At 44.2% G+C, this 22,999-nt stretch overlaps 1 protein-coding gene across 1 annotated transcript in view; it reads right to left on the reverse strand.

Annotated features, from left to right (window-relative positions):
- LAMC2 (laminin subunit gamma 2) overlaps window positions 1-21,215 on the reverse strand; it is a 62,022-nt gene extending 40,807 nt beyond the window's left edge. The window contains exons 1-2 of the mRNA XM_029227036.1: window positions 21,137-21,215; window positions 78-266 (exon numbers count right to left, since the gene is read on the reverse strand). Coding sequence (XP_029082869.1) covers window positions 78-266; window positions 21,137-21,215 — 268 coding nt within the window. The remainder of the gene's footprint in view (window positions 1-77; window positions 267-21,136) is intronic.
- Between the last annotated feature and the right edge of the window lie 1,784 nt (window positions 21,216-22,999).

A 22,999-nucleotide genomic window follows, 5' to 3' on the forward strand; every position in this document is an offset into this window, starting at 1 on the left:
TCTCTCCCCTCCCCCTCACCCCCTCCCCTTTCTCTCCCCTCCCCCCTCCCTCTTTCTTTCCCCATTTATCCAGCTACCTTTGGAGTTACAGTTGCAGGGTAAACAGCGGTCTCTGTCTCTCTGGCGGTAAAATCCTTCCTTGCACCTCTGGCAGTGAACGCCACCCGTGTTGTCACTGCAGTGCAGGCAGCGGAATCCATTTCCTGTCAGTCTGTGAAGTTCCTCATCAAACACACATTGCCTGGACTTCCCACTGCAATCACAGACTAGGGTCAGGGCAAAAAAAGACATCGTCAGCAGGAAACAAGTCGGGGGCAATCCTCCCGGGCGTTTTACTATTATGAATACAAATGATGCCCAGGGTACTACATATGAATTCAAACTGCTCAACGGCAGAAGGTAAGGGGGTCAAATGCGCCACCTGATGATGGAGAGAGTTGTCGCTTTACCTAAGGAAGCAGTGCTGGTCAGGTGTTGCCTGGGAGAACACGAGAGAACATGAGGTCAGTGTTGCCAGACGGTGTTACGGACTCCTCCAGAGAAACCCCAAATCTTTATTATGTGTTTCTATGTGAAAAGTCCTGATTTAAATATTTGCAAGGAATTCATTTTTAAAATTCTGTGCAACCCCATAGTACAAGTCTATGAGCTGGAGAAGACCTCAGAACTGCCAGCCCGTGCACTCCGGCACGACTGTGTAAGAGTCGGTGGTGTCATCTGTTCAGGACCCTTAGCATCCGTCCCTCCAGGGACGATCAAGACTGAGGAGCAAATATTTTTTTTAATTTATTTTATTGAAGTATAGTTGATTTACAATGCTCTGTTATTTTCTGGTGTTCAGCAAAGTGATTCAGTTATACATACATATATATGTATTCTTTTTCATATTCTTTTCCATTATGGTTGGTTTATTACAGGATATTGAATATAGTTCCCTGTGTTCTACAGTAGGACCTTGTTATTTATCCATTCTATATATAATAGTCTGCATCTGCTAATCCCAAACTCAGTCTATCCCTCCCCACCCACCTTGGCAACCATAGTCTGTTCTCTATGTCTGTGAGTAGTTTTCTGTTTTGTAGATAGGTTCATTTGTGTCATATTTTAGATTCCACATATAAATGATATCATATGGTATTTGTCTTTCTCTGTCTGACTTACTTCACTTAGTATGATAGTCTCTAGGTCCATCCATGTTGCTGCAAATGGCATTATTTCATTCTTTTTCATGGTGGAGTAATATTCCATTGTGTATATGTACTGCATCTTCTTTATCCATTCATCTGTCCATGGACATTTAGGTTGCTTCCACATCTTGGCTATTGTAAATAGTGTTGCTATGAACATAGGGGTGCATGTATCTTTTCAAACTATAGTTTTGTCCAGATATACTCCCAGGAGTGGGATTGCTGACTCATATGGCAATTCTATTTTTAGTTTTTTGAGGAACCTCCATACTGTTTTCCATAGTGGCTGCACCAATTTACACTCCCACCAACAGTGTAGGAGGGTTCCCTTTTCTTGAGCCGCTAATATGACTGTCTGGACAGGTATTTCCTCCCCTCTCACTGCCATAAGTGTCTCTCCCAAAGCCAGGTGTCAAAAAGAACCATAGTCCCATTAAGAATGACTTTCCCCAAGTGTCTAGGAAAGTTTACCCTGTGCACGTTCCAAAGAGATTCATGGAGTGACTAACATCTCCATGTGGGACTGAAACCACCAATGAGGTAACAGGGGAAATCCTTAGTATTGTACCTGGCACACAGCAGATGCTCAAAAAATGTGTCAGCCATGGTTTGGAAAAGGTGATGAGCCTTGAGGTTAGAAGAATGGTATCAAATACCAGTTCTACTAATTCCTTAGGCAAATCACTTCAACTCTCTGAATCTTATTTCTTCTTTCAGAAATGCAGGCTCCATTATGTGCCTCCCTGGATTGTTGAAAGGACCCCACTGAGAAAAGAACATCAAGTCCTTCGTCTGTGCTATTTCACCCCTAACTCACATGAGATAGGCATTGCCTTAGATGAGAAAAATGCAGCTTGGAAAGGTTAAGTAACTTGAGCCAGTGGAGAGTTGGGATTTGAACCTCTGTCTGATGCCAAAACCCACTTTCTTTCCCCCAGACACACTGTCTCCATTGGCCATGCAGCCCCAGTGATAGCCTGTCTCTGTCAGTGCCCAGGGCCATGACTTACCCAGAGTCCTGACTTTAAAAAGCCAGCAAATGTACCAACATGTATGGAGCAGCTGCCCTGTGCAGGCTGGGTCAGCTCTGAAGGCACAAAGGTGGCAAAGGTGACTAAGTATATCTGATGAACTTCCCTAAGTGGCTTCCTTGCAAGAGCTCCTAAAACATTCTCTTACACCTTTGGATGCCACCTAATCTAGGCAAAGTCAAGAACATCGATCCAGAGCCCACTCTATAGCCAGGACTTTACATCCAGCAGCTCAGTTCATTCTCACAGTAACACTTTAACATGGGTTTAATTATCCCCAGTCAACAGATGAAGAAATGAATGCTTAGAGGGGGTAGGTGTCTCACCTAAGGTCACACAGCTAAGTGGCAAGGATGTAATTGCTCCCAGGTCTGTCCAATTGCAATGCCCTCACCTTTCTATGTTATCCCTATGCCTCCGAGAGCTGGCTTGCCACTGCATGTAGGTATTCTTTCTATAACTCCCTCATAGAGAGTTACTCAGACCCTTCTAGAATTCTTCCTAATCTAGTAAGATGTCCCATCCCTCCTTAAACAGCACTGGTTATTACAAATTATTTCTATACAGTTTTAAATCTGCCTCCCTTCCTGTAATTTTTACCATGTGTTCTGTTCTTCCCTGGAAAACACCACACACACACGCACACACACACACAGGCACACACACTGGCATACCTACTCTCTTCTCCATTTATTTACGTGCTCATCAGACGTTTCTTTCAGGCACTGTTTTACAAGGTACTGCATCAGCCAAGTCCTTGAGTATCAGAATATAGTTAGAGCATCTCCCTCTTTAGTCTTTTCTTCTTCAGGTTAAACTGGAGACCTGTCACCTCCAAGACTTTCAACCATTTCCCAGGTCATGATTTCTTCTTGATGTCCCTCCTAGGAACAAACTCTAATTTTCACTATCTTTCTTTAAATGACCAGAATTTATTCCAGTTCTTCAAGTGTGGTTTGAACAGCTCAGCTTACAACAGGACCAGGTATTATAATTCCATGGATGAGCCTAACATTTTCATTAAACTCAAAGCATATGAAGTTTGCATTCAACTCAAACTCCCAGGGCTTTTTCACAGAACTGGTGCTAAGCTGAATCTTTCCCAAAGAATGTTTGTGTAACCAATTTGTTTCTTTGGATTTCTAACAGATGTGCCACACAGCTGTAATGTGCTGTGAAATTTCTACCAGGTACCTCATTAGGCACAATTAGGAGCTAAATTCACCAGCCAGAGATCCTTGTGAGGTCAGCCAGAGGGATCACACACTGAGCCAATGCCCTCTCTACCCCGGATGACTTTTGGGAGCAATCTCAAAATAATTACGAACTTTTCATTGTGTCTTTGTTTTTTTTTCCTCCCAGACCGGGGCACGAACCCGTGTCCCCTGCATCGTCAGGCGGACTCTCAACAACTGCGCCACCAGGGAAGCCCTATTGTGTCTTTTTTATTCAGAACAAATTTTTGCTGGTAGTAGTTAATTTCATAAGGAAATGATATATTTTTAGAGCACTATTTTAAAAATAGATAACCTTGTTATAATCTTTTTTTTAACCATTTCCCTCTCCTTCTGTCCTTTCTCCTTTAAAGCTCTACTATGCAAGAATTGATGTTCCTCTTTTAAATTCACAGCCTTCAATGGAGATGCAGTATAGTTCCAGTAAGGGAGGCCTTCAGCCAGCATCTCCACTCTGGAACTCGGCTACAAACCTATTGCTAAGCTACCCTCCTCTTCTCAAATGGGTTTCCCTTTAAGCCCAGGGATATGCAGGCTGGAGTGAGGCGACCTGTGGGCCTCAGGCCTAGGGAATGTATTGGCCGCCTGTACCTGCAGTATGTGAAAATGCCGGGAAGAAACTCTCTCCAGCCTTGCCTGTGGGACTCTGAAGTTACCAGGCTGCGCTGAGCTCAACACTTAGCTGCACTGCACTTGGCTCACTGTCGAATCTTCCAAACATTCACACCCAGAGACTGAGGAGAGAGAGTTTGCTCCTTTGGCATGGAATAATCCTTTCTGTCCTTGATGCATGTGAAACATGGCCTCTCTCAAAGCATCTCCCAAATTTAGACTAACTTTCCTAAGAGCAATTATTATTCATTCTCACTGCTGGAAAAAAAAACTCTTTATTTTTCAAATTCCAGAATATTCTCACAACTGTGCTTAATAAAGTGGGCCTCCTACAGCTTGTGCCTGGCCTTTTTTATTCTGTGACTGATTTCTGCCCAGTCACTACCAGGACACGTTGGTTGCCAAAGGGCACTGTCAGGCCAGGAGCAAGGCAACAGGGAGCAGTGGGGACACTGACAAAAGGGCTAAAGGAAGAAGCAGCACTTCAGCCCCAGCCAATGGTAGCCCCATGGGAATGATGCCTATTGTAATCAGTATTTCCACTTATGTTTTTTAAAGACAGAAGTCTGGCTTTGGGTATGAAATCTACTGATTTTTAAAGGTTGGCCAAAAAATATTTTTTAAAAATAAAGCTGTGTCCAAGGGCAACTCTTTGCACTGGGCTCTGCTATTCTAACAGGCTGAAAACACATCTCATGCTTTAGAGAAGGAAATATAAAGCCCTAGTGTATGGCACAGTGCCCCGTCCATAGTAGGTATTTGAGGTATTTTTAATGAACAAATGAATGAACGTTCTCTTGAACTTCAGGAAACTTCAGGGTACCCCTAGATGTGTTTCTACCATCTTCAAGACTCCACATGGCCGCATATGTCTGGACATGCTTTAAAAATACACATACCAGGGGCTTCCCTGGTGGCGCAGTGGTTGAGAGTCCGCCTGCCGATGCAGGGGACACTGGTTCGTGCCCCGGTCCGGGAGGATCCCACATGCCGCGGAGTGGCTGGGCCCGTGGGCCATGGCTGCTGGGCCTGCGCGTCCAGAGCCTGTGCTCCGCAGCGGGAGAGGCCACAGCGGTGAGAGGCACGCGTACCGCAAAAAAAAAAACAAAAAAAAAACTACACATACCAGACTTCACTGGTGGCGCAGTGGTTAAGAATCCGACTGCCAAGGCAGGGGACGTGGGTTTGACCCCCGGTCCAGGAAGATCCTACATGCCACGGAGCAAATAAGCCCCTGCGCCAACACTACTGAGCCTGCGCTCTAGAGCCCACAAGCCACAACTACTGAAGCCCGTGCGCCTAGAGCCCGTGCTCCTAGAGCCCGTGCTCCGCAACAAGAGAAGCCACCAATGAGAAGCCCGCACACTGTAGCCCCCGCTCGCCGCAACTAGAGAAAGCCCGTGTGCAGCAACGAAGACCCAATGCAGCCAAAAAATTAAAAAAATTTTTAAAAAGAAAAAAAAAAAATACCAGGGACTTCATTAGCGGTCCAGTGGTTAAGACTCCATGCTTCCACTGCAGGGGGCACGGGTTCGATCCCTGGTGGGGGAACTAAGGATCTTGCGTGCTGTGAGGGGGCAGCCAAAAAAAAAAGAAAGTTAAAAAAAAATACAAATACCAATATTTAGCAGTTACTCTCTTCCCTGTTAATTGAGGGGACACTTTTCTCCATACAACCCCAATCCAGAAAATAGCCTTTCTTGGTAACTTATATTATGATTTATTTAGATTCACAGACCTAAATACACACCTATAATACACTTTAGAACAAGAGGATATGTTAAAAATGCTTTTGAGGGCTTCCCTGGTGGCGCAGTGATTGAGGGTCCGCCTGCCAATGCATGGGACATGGGTTCGTGCCCCGGTCTGGGAAGATCCCACATGCCGTGGAGCGGCTGGGCCCATGAGCCATGGCCGCTGAGCCTGCGCGTCCGGAGCCTGTGCTCCGCAATGGGAGATAATGCCACGACAGTGAGAGGCCAGCGTACTGCAAAAAAAAAAAAAAAAAAAAAAAATGCTTTTGATTATCCTTTCCTTCCCTTATGTTTAGCCTTGTTCAATTTTTTTTTTTTTTGCCTTGTTCAATTTTATGTCTAGAATTTTTTTTCATGTTTATTTTGTAATCTACTTGCTATTCTTCCAAATTTGGGGTCAGCTGTAAATTTTATAAATATGTTGTCTAGTTTCCATCAGGGAGCCTTGACACAAAAGCAAGTGATGGAAGTATAAAGATGGGGGTCTTGGACATGTCCTGGGTCGGCTGGGAATCATTTGTCAAAGGTCCATTCATCCAATAAATATAGATTGAGCATCTATGTGCCAGGCAGTGTTCTAGGCACTGGGGATTTAGAGGTAGACAAAACAAATAGATGTTCCAGTCTTCATGGAGTTTTCACGCGAATTGGAGGAAAAGAAAATAAACAAGGCAACTAGTATAGGAAGAATATGTGGATAGCAATATTTGTGAAGGAGAAATACATAAAGCAGTGAAAGGAAATAGGTAGCTGGAGGTGGGTAAAGTGAGTAGGAAGGGAGGCTTGAAAAGTGCCATATGCTGCTTTACTATTTTATCTCTACTTTGATATCTGTCTGTTCATGATCTTTGGCTATTTGTCTATCAGGCACGATGTTTTCAACTGTAAAGCAATTATACTCCAATAAAGATGTTAAAAAAAAATAGCCTGTGAAAAACCATAATGGAAAAAAAAATATATATATATACACATATAACTGAGTCACTTTGCTGTACTGTAGAAATTAACACAACATTGTAAATCAACTATACTTCAATAGATTTTTAAAAAATAAATTATCATGAATTATTTCTATAACAAATGTATCAAACTATTCACCTGTCATTTTGTTGCAGATTTTCCTTTCCCTCTCTGGATAAATCCCCTTTCTCTCCAAAGGACCTCACTGATAGATTTTGTTTAACTGATTCTTCCTCCTTTTTCTCCTTCCTTCTGTTCTCAATGAGACATACATTTATTTCATTCATTTTGGACACTGGGACTTCGTGAGCCAGTGAGATTTCTTTCTTTTTTAATTTTACTTTTATTTTTGGCTGTGTTGGGTCTTCATTGCCTGCACGCGGGCTTTCTCTAGTGGCGGCGAGCCGGGGCTACTCTTCATGGCGGTGCGCCGGCTTCTCATTGCAGCAGCTTCTCTTGCTGTGGAGCACGGGCTCTAGGTGAGCGGGCTTCAGTAGTTGTGACTCGCGGGCTCTAGAGTGCAAGCTCAGTAGTTGTGGCTCACGGGCCTAGTTGCTCCGCGGCATGTGGGATTTTCCCAGACCAGGGCTCAAACCTGTGTCCCCTGCATTGGCAGGTGGATTCTTAACCACTGTGCTACCAGGGAAGCCCTGAGCCGGCAAGATTTCTATAGCCCTGAGCCAGCAAGATTTCAATAAAGGGAGTTGTAATGTTTTATTTCATCAAATAAGACATTAAATATATACTTATTTGACATTTCCTGGGCTTTGTCACATACTCATCACGTTATCCTTGTTTTCCTCACTTCACCATGGACAGGCACGGGTCCAGGACCTGGCATTAAGCTATCACTGTACCAGAAAATATAGAAACAACTCAGACTCAGACCCTGAATAGACCTGAAGCCTTATAGGGTCTAGGAATTAAAAGCAGCAGGATCTTTCTCCCCGTTTCACTGAACTCTGTATCATAGGAGCCAGGTCCTACCCACTACTCTTACTTGACTATTCATTTGTATGGTACTCTTTCCAAATTAGGGACATCTCTTCAAGGTTTTGTCTTATCCTCTCTCCACCCCCTCACTCTACTTCATTACACCCTTGCCCTGTCAGCGGGGATGATCTCCACAGCTAAAGGAGCGAGATTCATCAAGTTCACCTCAAGCCCTGCATAAACCGAATCATTTTACTGATTTTCATGTATTTCTTTCAGTCTAGTAAAGCTTGGGTGGTAATTGCGTCTGACTCCGATGTATACTGCCTCTTTGGCACTTAAGCATTTATTATCATAATAACTATAATAGCATACCATCACTGACCCTCAAGGTGCTTCTTAGAAAAGCCTACCGGGCAGCCAGACACAGGCCGATCTGCCCACCACCACCCACGCTCCCCACCAGCAGGAAGATCCAGGAGTTGGAAACTCTACAAACAATGCAGCAACATGTGTGGACTGCCTCAGGCTCACCTAACACTCCCACCCTCGCTCAAACACACAACTCTAACCGGTCAGGACAGGAAGCTCAGGGGCAAAGGCTGTTTCCAAGCTGTATCCTTCGGAGAATGAAAGGAAACTGAAAATATTTCCTAGGGTTGTACTTGGGGCAAGGTCTTGGTATGATCAGCATCGGTGGCTGCAGTTCATCAAGACCTCATTTTAAATTCCCCAGAGGAAACATTACAAGCAATTACGAGAACGTTTCAACAATCTGGCATTCATATGGTCAATTGTGTACAAGCAGATCCCCTTTCTATTGTTCTAAATGTAGAAAAGCACAGCTCTGCTTTTCACCAAGCTGATCTAATTTCCACCTCCGTGTGATGGAACATCAATGTTTTTAGTGTTATAACAGTAAAAACAAAATTTCAAATCCAAACTCCTCTCAAAAACCCTGAAGGTTTGGCCCTGCTGACCTCTCCAACTTGATCTCGGTACTCTTTCTAGCTCTTGTTCACTGGACTCCAACACATAGACCCTCGCACCCACGAATCCTGGGATGCACCAAGCTCTTTCCCTCCTGGGGCCTTTAGGCTTGCTGTTTTCTTTGCCTGGGCTCTCCCTGCTCACACCCTCCCTAAACCCACGCGGCAGCCAGAGAGATCTTAGGAACGTAAATTAGATGGTGTTCGGTCTCTACTGATAACCCTTTAAGAGCTTCTCCCTCTGGATGCCCACAGGCCTTCATCCCCATCTCTCTCTTGGCACTTATCACTTTAGAGCCTGAGTCATTACTATTTGTGTACATGACTTACTTCCTCTATAGCATTTCTCACTTTTGTACCCCATAGTACCTAGTACAGGGCTTGAGACTGTAACTGGTGGATAAATGGCTGGCTGGAAGGATTGGTTAGCTAGAAGGACAGATGGAAGAACGGACAGAAGGAGGAAAGAAGGGAGGGAGGGAAGACGGGAGGGAGGGAGGACGGAAGGAAGGAAAGAAGGAAGGAAAGCAGGCAGTCTGACTCTAAGAAAAGCCAAACAAGAACTGGAACTTACAGAAATCTCCCAGGACCCTAGGGACCCAATATGAAATTTTCTCAACACAATACATAAAGTTTTCATTGTCTACATATATGGCATTCGGTGTAAAATAACTAATGTCTGTACCCAAAAAATACATGGTGAGATGAGAACAGAAAGAATTGTGAGAGGAATGTGATACTTTTGCTAGAAGGAGTTGTCTGAGACTTTCAAGTTGCTGCTCTCACCGGATGAACTATTTCTGTGCCAGGACTGCCTGTCCTCTGTGTGTGAGCCCGGAGCTGCCATCTCAAAGGGCAGCACGCCTAGGGCTGCGCGGGAGGAGGGGCGAGGGGAGGAGGCAGACGTGAGACCATGAGATCAGTTTGCCGTGATCAGGCAGCCTTGACAGGTAGTGTACTTGGCTGCTGTGTGGGACTATCTCAGGAGCTAGGAATCTGATCGTCATGTTTGAACCTGACAGCGCGTGCTGGCTGCTGTTACGTTGAGCTTCGCTGTTCTTGCCGCCATGTCAGCTGCCCAGTGCACTAATACTGATTTAGTGAAACAGCAGCAAGTTGATAATAAGTTGCCCGTAATCTCCTGTGGATGAGTCCATGTATAAGCCACTTAGAAACAGCGCTCAATTCTCTTCTTTATTTAGAGGAAAGGTGTGTGCCTTGTGTTCCATTTCTGGTATTTTGTGTCCCGCATTCCCTTTCTGAGACATTGAATGTTTTTCTCTCTCCTTCCTTTTTGAAACTCTCTTCCCTTGGATACTATGATGCTGTACTGTACTGTACTTCCCCTTGGCTTATGACCCTCACCCCCTGCGCCATCCAAGTCTTTGCGGGATCCTCTCCTTGCCCCAACTCGAAGTGTTGGTGCTCCTCAAGGCTCAGTCCTGAACCTCCATGCCTCTCACTGAAGAACTCTCTCATCCAAGCCAAGGGCTTCAATAACCACGACGGGTATTGACATACCAAGATACTTCCCCGGCCCAGAATTCATTCTCAACTCTAGACCCTGATGCCCAGTCATCCACTTTACATTTCCAGCTGATTGTCTCAAAAGCTGTTTACACAAAACATGTTTAAAACCAAACTTGTGATTGTCAGCCCTTCAAGTCAGAAAGCTGGGAACTATCCTTATAGGGTCTCCATCTTTCTCGCTTGCCTCTATTCTATTCAACTCCCAACGTTATTGACATAACTGTCTACATAGCTCAAGTCCACCCAACTCTATCTCCACTATGGCCACTCTACACCAAACCCCAGCCACTGCTTGCCTGCAGAGCTTCATAACTGGATCCCCTGCAACTTCTCTTGCCTCCCTCCGCTCAGTAGTCAGAAAAACCTTTCCAAATACAAATTTTACCAATACCTCCCTGCTTCAAACTCTCTGACGCCTTTCCTTTACTTTTAGGATAAAGACCAGAACTCCTTAACATTGCCTACAAAGACTTTCACGGCCTAATCCTATCTACTTTTCTAGCCTAATTTCACAAAACACTCCCCACTGGGACCTCCTCATCTCTCTGCCATTCATTTCACTTATATTTCATTTTAGGTCTTGACTTCCTCTGTTTCTTAAAATTCTTGCTGCAGAGGACAAGCATCATGGTGGGGAGATGTGGATTGGGGCTACCCAACCTCAACCATTCTCTTACCTTTGGTTTGTTCAAAGAAGTTATGCTAAAAATTCAATCTTAATTTATTATTATTTAGATATCATTCCCTTCCTCTGAGTCAAAGAACTGGCCTCATGTACACTGACAACCTTTCCTGCTCAAAGATAGCAAACTTCCCCTCCAGGAAGTCAGGTACAATGAGGCCCTTCATTAGGAAGTCCAAATGTAAATAACTAGATAGAAAATGGTGACTAAAAGTAAAGGTGAGAATAGTATACTCTAAAAAAACCTGACAGATGCTCATTTTCAGAAGAAAAGCAATTGTTGAAATTACCTCCAAATCAGAGATACTCAGGATGATAAGATGAGTATTTTTCTTAAATTATAATAAAAAGGTGAAAATGCTCATACTTTTTAAGATTTAAAACCTCCTCCATGGGATTTTGCTTTCCAAAGCTTAATATGTTTCTCAGCTTGGGTAAATAATTTTTTTTTTTTTTTTTTTTTTTTTTTTTTGCGGTACGCGGGCCTCTCACTGCTGTGGCCTCTCCCGCCGCGGAGCACAGGCTCCGGATGCGCAGGCTCAGCGGCCATGCCTCACGGGCCCAGCCGCTCCGCGGCATGTGGGATCTTCCCGGACCGCGGCACGAACCCGTGTCCCCTGCATCGGTAGGCGGATTCTCAACCACTGCGCCACCAGGGAAGCCCAAGGGGGCCACTCTTCATCGCGGTGAGCGGGCCTCTCACTATTGCGGTCTCTCTTGTTGCAGAGCACAGGCTCCAGACACGCAGGCTCAGCGGCCATGGCTCACGGGCCCAGTTGCTCCGCGGCGTGTGGGATCTTCCCGGACTGGGGCACGTACCCGCGTCCCCTGCATCGGCAGGCGGATTCCCAACCACTGCTCCACCAGGGAAGCCCCTGGGTAAATAATTTAAAACAAAATCTGAACATTTCATCATTTAAAGTGATCTAGAATTTTATGGTTTGATGTGTGACTGCTTCCAGTTTCAGATTCTTCAGGTCTGTCACAATATGTTTTCTAAATAGAATAAGAAAACTGAAATGGCACGTCCCTCGCTAAGAGTTTTTAAACTGAATTCCTTTCTCTGCCTCACATTTTTCACAGCTGTCTTTTAGGCCAGCACAGCCAGGACCACCCGTGCCCTATCCTGCCTGATGGTTTGTTTCCCTGGACATGTAAATGTCCAAGCAGTGCAAGTTAGCCTGCGACGTGAAGTGCTCTAAGGAGAGGAACAACAGAGGTCAGTGTTCTAATCGCATGGGCAATTTTGAAGGCTAGAACACGGACAAATCTTTTCAACTCTAAGTCATCAAGAGTCAATGAAACTCAGATCACCACATTTTCCTTTTGAATGACTATGGCTTAAAAGCAGTCACCTATTTTCATCAAGAGTTCATAGCACATTTTATTATAACCTAGACTTAGAAATGGCACACGTGGACTGTGGATGACTCAGCCTGGTGGGGACTAGACCAGGAGACCACACCTGGATATGTCTTCCCTAACACCCCACCAGGGCCCAGGCAGACAGTGGGGAGAGGGAAAGAAGCCCCAGTTAACAGAGAGGTTGGGGATGCCAATTTTTGTCTGAGTAGCAAAGGCGAGAGGGAAGAGAAGGTTAGGACACAAGGGACACAGGAGAGGCTCCCTTCTCTTACACCCGGCGTCTTTAAGGGCTTGACTCCAAGACAGCTGGTGTCAGCTACAGGGTGTGATCAACGGTGATTGCGGTGAGGATTCTATCACCGCATGTAACCCTACACCCTTCTGACCACAGAAACTACGGTAGAAATTTCTATATCTCCATGAGATCATCTGTAAAGAAAAGCATCCCAATACAGAAAGCACATCTGACTGTTAATCAAAGAGCATAGTGTTCTTTGAGCACTTGCTACATGGCCCAGGAAAAGGTGTCATATGCCCCTTTAAGAAGCAGCTGAAGTAAAGGACATTAGAGAGTCCAGGACAGCTAGAGGTGGCCCCTGAAGCAGTGAGGACCAAAAGGAAAGAAATCATGTATGACGACTCTGAGTAAAGAAAAGTTTAAAAGGCAATTCTGATTTGTACTGAAATGCTTTTCGGAGTATACATTAAATGTGGTTTTTCAATTGCTTAAATTTGTGTTTTGTTGGCTCCTTAAAAAAAAAGTTACCTAATGATTCTTCCTCTTTAAACCTTTCATTGCTTTTATGAACAAGACATTTTTGTACAAGGAGACTAGCCACAGATTTTTTGCTATCACTACATTCCTTGACAAAGATACACACATTTAGGTATGTGCATGCTTACCATGCACCAATAGAGTTCTTAGTTTTGCCAAAAGAACGTGGTAATCCATGTACATTACCATGTTGGAAAAAGTATGGAATGCATTTATAAGACCTTCCTTAAAGATTCATTGCTGAAAAAAATCCATTTGAAAATAATAAATTAAAATTGTATTGCTTAAAGACAGAAGAATGAATTAAAAGGTCTTTAGGAGCCCAGCCATTTTCATCTATCCATAAAGAGAAGTAACAAATATTCTAAGAAGAGTTTGGACCATGAAGCCTCCAGCAGGGAGTGGGAGCAACGTGTCCTGCATCCCAGTCGGACAAATGGGCTGCTGCTCTGCTGTCATTTCCCACGCTAGGTCATCTGTGGCCTGGGTTCTGTCCCCTCAGACCTCAGCACATGAAGACCCCCTCCTACCATGTCCCACGTACAACCCCCTGGATGAGGCAAGAGCGGCAGCTTCGGGATGCTGTTGGATCCACTGCTCTCACAAAGTAGACCAGCCTATTGAAATGAGAAATGATCTTTAAACATTAGGAGTTTCCTTTATTCAAGAGCAAAATGGGTAGTGATTTGAAAGAGCAGTAAATGTGTATGAAGCTTAATGGTCAATGCTCTGGCCGTGAAACTGAAAGACTTCAAAATATATATCAATAGTCTCCAGCAGAGAGAGCAAATACCTCTGGACACAACGATGCTTAAATAAATTCAGGGGTTTCCCTGGTGGCGCAGTGGTTAAGAATCCGCCTGCCAATGCAGGGGACACGGATTCGAGCCCTGGTCTGGGAAGATCCCACATGTCGCGGAGCAACTAAACTTGTGCACCACAGCTACTGAGCCTGTGTTCTAGAGCTCGCGAGCCACAACTACTGAGCCCATGAGCCACAACTACTGAAGCCCGTGTGCCTAGAGTCCATGCTCCACAGCAACAGAAGCCACCGCAATAAGAAGCCTGTGCACCGCAACGAAGAGTAGCCCCCACTCGCCACAACTAAAGAAAGCCCGTGCACAGCAACAAAGCCCAACAGAGCCATAAATAAATAAATAAATAAATTCGAAACATTGACAGGTGAAGCAGAAAGGCTTATTGCTGTCCCTCAACTGTCCTGAGCCACTTGGTCAATTCCAAGCTGTGTGATAATCTATAAAGAGTTGAACAAAGAGAGGAGGAAACTTGGTAGTCTGAAATCTGTTCTCTTATCAGGGCCCCAGGGACTGGAGTTTGTGCTTGGTTTTAACCTGTTGTTCGCTGACATTTTTAAAGGAAAGGCCACTCTATTGACTCACACAAATAGAGATGTCTGAAGAGATGTCCCATCTAGAAGCATAAGGGATGTTCTCATATAATACATCAAGATTCCATCAGGTATGAAAATTGATTTAAATGAAAATTCTTTAAAAGAATGAGAAACAATCCAAGGGGATATCTTGTTAAAGAAAATTAAACTAGCAATTGAAATCTGATCCTGTTATTAACTGCCTGGCTCTGGTCAAGGCAATCATTTTCCTGTACCTCAATTTTCCAGTCTATAAATGAGGGTCATGCATGCCAGAGCCCAGCTCTGTTATAACCAACCATGAGAATTTGGACAGTTGCTTTGCCTCTCTGAGTGTCATTTTCCTGAACTATAAAAGGAGAAGCTCCCGTAGAGAACCCTTAAGGGCCATTCTCATTTAGTTCCATGATGTTGTAATAAGAGAAGAAAGTGGTGAAACATGCAAAACTTTTTGTAAGAAACACCCCATATAAGTGCAGCTGAAGATTTCATCATTTTTCTAATGTTTAAGTTAGTGTGGGAAATTATTTGGTTGCCATTAATTTTTTTTTTTAGAATATTAGTATCCATATTCACACAGTGTATTAAAAATAAAACCTGGAAAAGAAACAGTTGGGTTTCTGTAAGTGGTCAACAAGCCTGAAGAAGTCCAGGATATGTGTACATTTGCCCAATTGATCTCCACTTTCCTCTGATACTGCAGGAGTCCTCACATGATCAATGTTAGAGAAAGAACCAGTCTTTTCTTCTTTCACGACATAAGGAAGCACATGTTAGCTGGGGAGGCACATACACAGACATACAGTCACCCAGAGACACAGAGGAGACTCAGCTTTTGGCTTTGGGTGTGATTCAAATATTACATCATGTACCTGGGGGTTATATTAGAACACAGCCCAGTGATGATTCAGTAATCTGCTAGGTCTAATTTGTGACTAAATTAGAGTATTCCAGGAGCTCCTATTTCTACACTGGTCTGTAATAGATGGTTCAAGTCTTGTCCTTGCAAATTTCTCTAGGAAAAGAAATGTCAATATAGTTGAGCCACTAAGAACTTAAATGGGAAAAATATTCCCAGGATGGCCTCAACATCTTAATTTCATGCTCCTGACTTTCCCATAAACACTGATCACAAATCAACGTTCATCCTCAGCTTCTTGGATCAGTGGAGCTAAACCAGTGGCTGCCCCCAGTTCAGGGCACTCACAATTTAAGCTTACATAGGAATCTCCAGCTTACACTCCAACCCAATTCTATACTCCCATTTACTATACATACTAGAATATAAGGTGAATATAAGGCCACATTTAAGTCTTTTCAAAATCTCTCATATTACATGAGAGCAGTTAGTTATATAATACTTTTAAAATAAAGTATTATTTGGGGAAGACATGTTAACCTGAAATGACCTCAATCAATGTTTTAGGTATTTATTAGCAAGAAAGAGGCCAAGCTATCAAACATAATTCTCATAATTGTTCATCATCCCACAGTTGTGAGTGCTGAAAGCCGCCATAAGTAAGACTTTCAAGATGGTTATGCTGTGACGATCACAGTGTGCGCTTCGGGATAATTTTAAAATCTTGTTCACGTTCTGAAATGGTGTACTTTCCAGCGACAGCAGCGAAAGCAAACTCAGATAGAGCTGTGTCTCAAGTCACCTGGTCTGAAGTAGAGAAAAAACTGCATTAAAGTGGCTTTAGGAATATTAAAGATGGACTTTGAATATAATTACTACATGAAATGTAAGTGAACAAATGGATACTTCTAAGTTATTATTTTACAGATTATGTGACTTTAAATATGTTTGTAAAACTAATTTACTAAATTAAATGTAAAGAGGCACACGACCACTGCATCTATATTGCTCAATGTTTCATACTCAAGTTAGCCAAACTGGGAATTCCCTGGCGGTCCAGTGGTTAAGATTCCCTGCTTGCACTGCAGAGGGCATGGGTTTGATCCCTGGTCTGGGAACTAAGATCCTGCGTGCCGTGCAGTGTGGCAAAAGAAAAAAAGGTTAACCAACCCCTTTCTTTTTTTTTTGATGGTGTGAGAGGGAGATCTTCCCATTGAGAAGCGAGAGATCATCTTATGTCGGGGTCATCTTATACACGGGCATGTTCTAGAGAGTAACAGATGTGCTCAATCTATATGTGCTGAGGTCTGGCTGACAAAAGGCAAAATGATATGAAACCCAATCTTGAAATTCCAATCTGCTTTGGGTTCCTTGTCAGGAATTCCATTTGTTTCATTGGGTAAAACTTAGGGTTCATTTCAGCCTGAGCCAAAGGGCTCCTCATCACCTTTCCTGGACTAATGAAAGGAGCCTCTTCCAAAACTTTACCACTTAAAACACAAAAGGCATTATACTGACATTCAGTACTGGCAGAGCAGTTAGTTATATAACAATAATATCGAACACAGTGAGTGTTTACTAGGCACTGTGCAAAATGCTTTACATATAATAATCACAATCATTTATTACCCTCATCTCAGAGATGAGGAAACCGAGTAACACGTGAGGTAGCTTACCTCAATCCCTTAAGTGGTAAAGGACAGTGCTAGGATTTGAACCCAGGCAGTCTTACTACAGAGCCTGCACCCCTACACATGATGCTGTACCACTTCACCAATTTAATAACAGAATCTATGAGAGTGTAAACCTTTCCAGGGGTCCTTTCCACTCTCCACAGCACTTCTTTTCTAGCATCAGGACATGGGAGAAACTAAATTAGGGATTTAAATAATCTTCGATTCTGAGCTCACCATTCTCGAACAATTGCTTCAAAACTTACCTAGTGGGGCTTCCCTGGTGGCGCAGTGGTTGAGAGTCCGCCTGCCGATGCAGGGGACACGGGTTTGTGCCCCGGTCCGGGAAGATCCCACATGCCGCGGAGCGGCTGGGCCCGTGAGCCATGGCCGCTGAGCCTGCGCATCTGGAGCCTGTGCTCCGCAACGGGAGAGGCCGCAACAGTGAGAGACCCACGTACCGCAAAAAAAAAAGAAAAACTTACCTGGTGGCTGAATCCAACAGTGTCTCTTAGTCCTCACTCTTTGTGTATTCATATTTCTACCTCTGAGTACCATTTATGACTCCTACATCGGCGAAACTCTTCCTTGGGCTAACAAAACTCTCCTCTTTCTTGATTCTCCTCTAGCCTCAATGCCCCTTCCTCCTGTTCTCCTTCACTGTCCTTCCACCTCCTTGGGAGCTCCTTTGGGCTCCCAACTTTATATTGTTTGAATTTCTTCTAAATTTCAAAATCATAGCTCCAGCTGTTCACTGGACATCCCCACTTGCATCTCAAATACAACAGATCCCCACAGAAACTCACTTCCTTCACTTCATCCATCGCCCAGCCTCGTTCCCAAATCTGATCGTCTCTGTAGTCCTCATTTCCTTTAACGGCATCACTGTCTAACCAACTACACAAGCCTGAAGCCTCGGACCCATCTTGGACTCTTCCTCATTTCTCACAATTTTCCCTTACTATTATCCCTAACACACGCACACACTCATTGGATCACCAAATTCTTCCAATTTTACCTTCTAAATGTCTCTGTGATCTGTTTCCTCTTTACTATTCCACCACCATGAGGTAAGCCCTCATCACCTCTCATTTGGTTTATTGCAATGGCCGTTTGTTTGCCTCTCCTAGTTCAACTCCATCCTCTAAGCCCTTAAGTGAGTGATCTTTTAAACATGAATCTGACCACACCCACCCCACTTACAAAACATCTGCAACCGCAACCCTTCTTTGCCTACAGGGTACCAACCTAATGGCACAGACTGGTACGTAAGGCTCTTCACCACCAGATTCTTGGCTACATTTCTAGTCTCATTCCTATCTCCCTTCTCCAGTCGCACCTCCCCAAGTGAACTATGATCCAGACCATTGGAGCTACACCCACATTCACACCAACTGTGAGCTCCTGAAGGGGAGTCTCTATCTTTCTTAATGACCTCTAAGCATCTGAGTTCACTATATCAGACTTTGGCATCAGACTTTTTTTTTTTAATTAACTTATTTTATATATTCAGTTTTGGCTGCGTTGGGTCTTTGTTGCTGCGCGTGGGCTTTCTCTAGTTGCGGCTAGCGGGGGCTACTCTTCATTGTGGTGCACGGGCTTCTCATTGCGGTGGCTTCTGTTGTTGTGGAGCACAGGCTCTAGGAGTGCGGACTTCAGTAGTTGTGGTACGTGGGTTCAGTAGTTGTGGCGCGTGGGCTTAATTGCTCTATGGCATAGTGAGATCTTCCCAGACCAGGGCTTGAACCCATGTCCCCTGCATTGGCAGGTGGATTCTTAACCACTGCGCCACCAGGGAAGCCCAGCATCAGACCTTCTGAAGAACCGTGGTTCTAGGCATTTTAAGGCACTTTACAGTAACATCTCATCCTTTCAACAGACCTGCAAGGATACACAGCACTATTGCCTCCACTTAACAGGCAAAGAGCAGACTCCAAGCAGCTGAGGAACCTGAATGGTTATGAATAAGGGACTAGTAAGTGAATCAGCCAAATTTTGAAGCCAGGTCAGGCTGACTCTAAAACCTGTGCTTTAGCTGAGACCAACTCTGATTATATCTAACACCATAATTTCACCTGCACGGGAACACCCAGGAAGCAATATCACTGCTTTAGGCTCGCAGAGGTGCACAGATGCAGGTCACTTTGGGAGGTGGCAAGCACCATACTTTCGGTCCAACTCCCACTACATCACAGCATCCCATAAATGGAAAAGCATGTGTGCTCTAGCCTAACACAAATTTTTCACACTCTCATTGAGCCCCAAATGAAGCCCTTTGAGGAGGCAGCCTAGTTTTTTAAGTGGCCTGTCTTTAAGGAAGGGGAAAGTCTGGAAATGAGCTTAAACACTGCTTCTGACTTAATGATGTAGATGGAATACTCAGAGCTTGTCCATCCTTGAGAAGTTAGAGTCCAAACTCTGTCCTCCTGAGTCTGATTTTATTAAACAGTTTATTAAATAGTTATTTTATTAAACAATTCATCACCCTACATATTTGTTTCTGTTATCTAATGCTAACGCACACACATACACTCAGCTACAGCCAAAAAAGGAAATTGCTTCAATAGTTACTCATTATATAAAACATATGTAACTTGTTCCCTTATTACTTTTTTTTTTTTTTTTTTTTTTTGCGGTACGCGGGCGTCTCACTGCTGTGGCCTCTCCCGCCGCGGAGCACAGGCTCCGGACGCGCAGGCCCAGCGGCCATGGCTCACGGGCCCAGCCGCTCTGCAGCATGTGGGATCTTCCCGGACCGGGGCACAAACCCGTGTCCCCTGCATCAGCAGGCAGACTCTCAACCACTGCGCCACCAGGGAAGCCCCCCTTATTAATTTTATAATGTGGTCCCTAATGTTCCAGTCTAAGAACCACTGGATCAAGTGCCAGTAGTTGTTTATGTAGCTTTGTGCAAATACATTTCCATATTTTCTTTTTTTAAACCAAGGAATTCTAGTAGTTGATCCATAAGCAGTTCCTCTGAATTCTAATATTCAAAGACTGTTCTTACTTTTAGGACGTTTCTCACTAGGTTAAAGTTATTTATTCTGAGGGATTCTAACCCACATGATCATTTTCATAAGTGGTTTTTAAATGGTAGTCAAGGATGATGGGTTGTAAGTTAATTCCATTATCTTAGGAAAAAAAACAAAAGACTATCAAATGCATTCAAACACACGCTAAAACATTCATGCCATTCAAATACAATTCAGGCAGCATCACCCAGACTGCAAAGTAATAATTGAAATATCTAAGATAATTCCATGTACCCATGAGCCTGGTCTCATGTTCACACATGCACATGTGTGAAGATGGCTCTTGGACCTATTGAGATAATTACTGAAATGCCATCAGATACAAGAAGCAAAAATAAACCTGAGAATTTGGGGTAATTACACAGGCAAATATCATTGGTAAAACTAAGTGACTACTAAGTAAAACTTAAGGAAAACACCCTTTATGTGTTGTCATAGCTGACACATGCATACAGTAAACCGTTGTTAGGTGCCCAGAAAGTTTTGTTTATAGGAGTTGAACTTCTCATGAAGTGACAGCTACTGGGTGCCCTAGATAAGATCAAATGACCTATGACATAGGTGCCCAATAAATGCCTGTTGAATGAATATTATGTGAAAATACTATAAAAAGTAATGTTATGCAAAAGTAAAGCATTGTTAAGACTCTTAACTCATTTTCCATCCCAAAGAAACGGGAATACCAGAAGGATGACTGAAGAGATTCCTTTTCAATCTTTGTGGGGTTCACAGTCACAGAAAGCATTCTCACCAAAATCCCATCAGTAAAAACACACATTGGGAATAGAATTTATATACCAACATGTTTTGCTATTACTGATCAAACAGAAGCCCTTTGATCAAAAAAGCAATCAAGAAGGAACAATTTTAAAGCAAGGAAAACCCTGGTTTGGCACGACCTATTGGCTTCATATTTTAAAATCAGACAGCTTTATATAGTATTAGTAAATAATATATATTACTGTAAACAAATCTCTGGAGGAGCCCCAGATGGGGCAGGAGGAGGGAGCTCTAAAGAGATTCTCATAAAGTGGGGCTCCTCGGAGGTGAGTGCAGCCATCACGGTCTGCAGGGAAAGGCCAGTTCCCAGCCTAGGGCTGCGCCGTTCTTCCTGGAAGGGACTCACCTGGCGTCCTGGAGTTGGCCCGGGCTGCAGGCAGGAGGAGCGAGAAGCAGAGGCAGCAGCTGAGCCAGAGCGCAGGCATGGCCGGGCCGGGCCGCGCGATCAGCCGCTGCAGGGGTGCTGCCCTGCGCCTCGCGGCTGGGAGCTTTCGCTCTGCGCTCCGCTGTGCCTTCCTTTTCCTTGATCAGGTGGTTTTATCGACTCTTCTACCTGACTCAGTCCTGACAGGAAGAGAGCGTGTGTTTCACGGTGTGACTCACCTGTGAATAAGGAGAACCCAGCCCTCGGGAAGCAAACACACAGCACACACGGAGCTGTAAAAGCACTCACCCCAGCTGCCAGGCTCCCCCCTCGCCGCAAGAAGGGCGCACACCTGACCTGGGCCGAGGGTGTGGTGCAGAGGCCTCAGCTCAGGGATCCTTCTGGAGGAATGTGCCAGATCCCCCTGAGCCCTCCTTCTCTCCCAGGGTGGTCCAGGGCAGAATTCGGAGGTAGCTAGCAGCCTGCCCCTTCCTCAAACTGGGAGGCCCAGTCTCAGGAGTGCAAACTCAGAAATAAGTCAGCAGCTGTGATCAGCTCTGGTCTGAAAGACATCAGGGAAAACAGGCCAGTCCAACAGTCACAAAAGGGTCCCCTTTACCCTCCAGCCTAGGCTCAACCTCTCTCTGAACTACAGTAGCCCTACCCCAGCCTATTCACTCTGGTGACACCTCATTCTATGCCTCACCATCACCTGGCTGGACCAAGGTTCCTCTCCTGGGTCCCCATCACCTCTTGATCACCAGGCCTAGTAACTCATTAAGTCATCTGTTGACTGGTGGGCCTCCCCACCAGTCTGTACTAGGCTAGGTACCATTCTGTATCACTAACAACTAGTATAGTATCCAGCGTGCACTTGGTGCTCAATTAGTGTTCTGTTGGATTGAATAAGAAAGAGGATCCAGATTTTATATTCTTTTTACATCATAGAGCATATTTCTCATGCCATTCTCTACGGGCCCTTTAGAAAATATCTGTAGAGTCCAACTGTGAGTATCATCCAAGTCCATTGTCTTAGGTGAGTAAGAAAGTGCAAGTGGTGTATCCTACATTGTCCCTTTCCCTAGGGAGGCTGGTGGCACTAATTCAAAGAGGTGGCTGCCAAGGAGAAAGCTTTGGTTCCTACTAGAGATTTTTAAATCGTCAGAGGTATTATATATATATATATATATATATATATATACACACACACACACAATCTGTCCAAAACAATCACCCCTACTTTTCATCATCAAGGCCTGCAAAGACCCCCAATAAAGCCCCCAATAAACTATTGTTCACTGACTAAATAAATGAATGGGTGTTCTCTAGATAGTTCCATACATGATAACAACATAAGGCAACAAACAATGCAAAATAGTACATGATTAAGTGTCAAAGGGTATAAGATTTCAGTTTGTGCATGTAATCAAGGCCAGGTTGGGCTGCCTGGACAGCTTGGGATAGCTTTGTACAGAACATGGAGAATGAACCAGGTGTTCAGGAATACCTGGGATCTGCATACAGCACCAAGGACCCATAGAAGTGAGGTAGGTTACTGCAAACTGGCCAACACCTACTCTAAAAACAAATCTCCATCAATAAAAAATGAGGACTAGAAAGGAAGCTCCAATTATCTTATCCCAAGCTTGATTTTCTTTTATTCTGTCCATGATTCAAAAAAATATTCTTCTCTCCCCAAACTCATTGTGTCTGATTACTGCTGATGTTTCAGGTCACAGAGACCAGGTATTTAGAATTTTCCCTTCTAGTATCTGGTGCATTGTAGAGGCTGAAATCATGTCCCTGAGTTGTCTGTTCCTTGTAGGCCTACCCATCAGTGATGGG

This window comes from Monodon monoceros, unplaced genomic scaffold, assembly GCF_005190385.1.
Source record: "Monodon monoceros isolate NGI ecotype Baffin Bay Population unplaced genomic scaffold, NGI_Narwhal_1 Super_Scaffold_18, whole genome shotgun sequence".
NCBI classification, from domain to species: Eukaryota; Metazoa; Chordata; class Mammalia; order Artiodactyla; family Monodontidae; genus Monodon; species Monodon monoceros.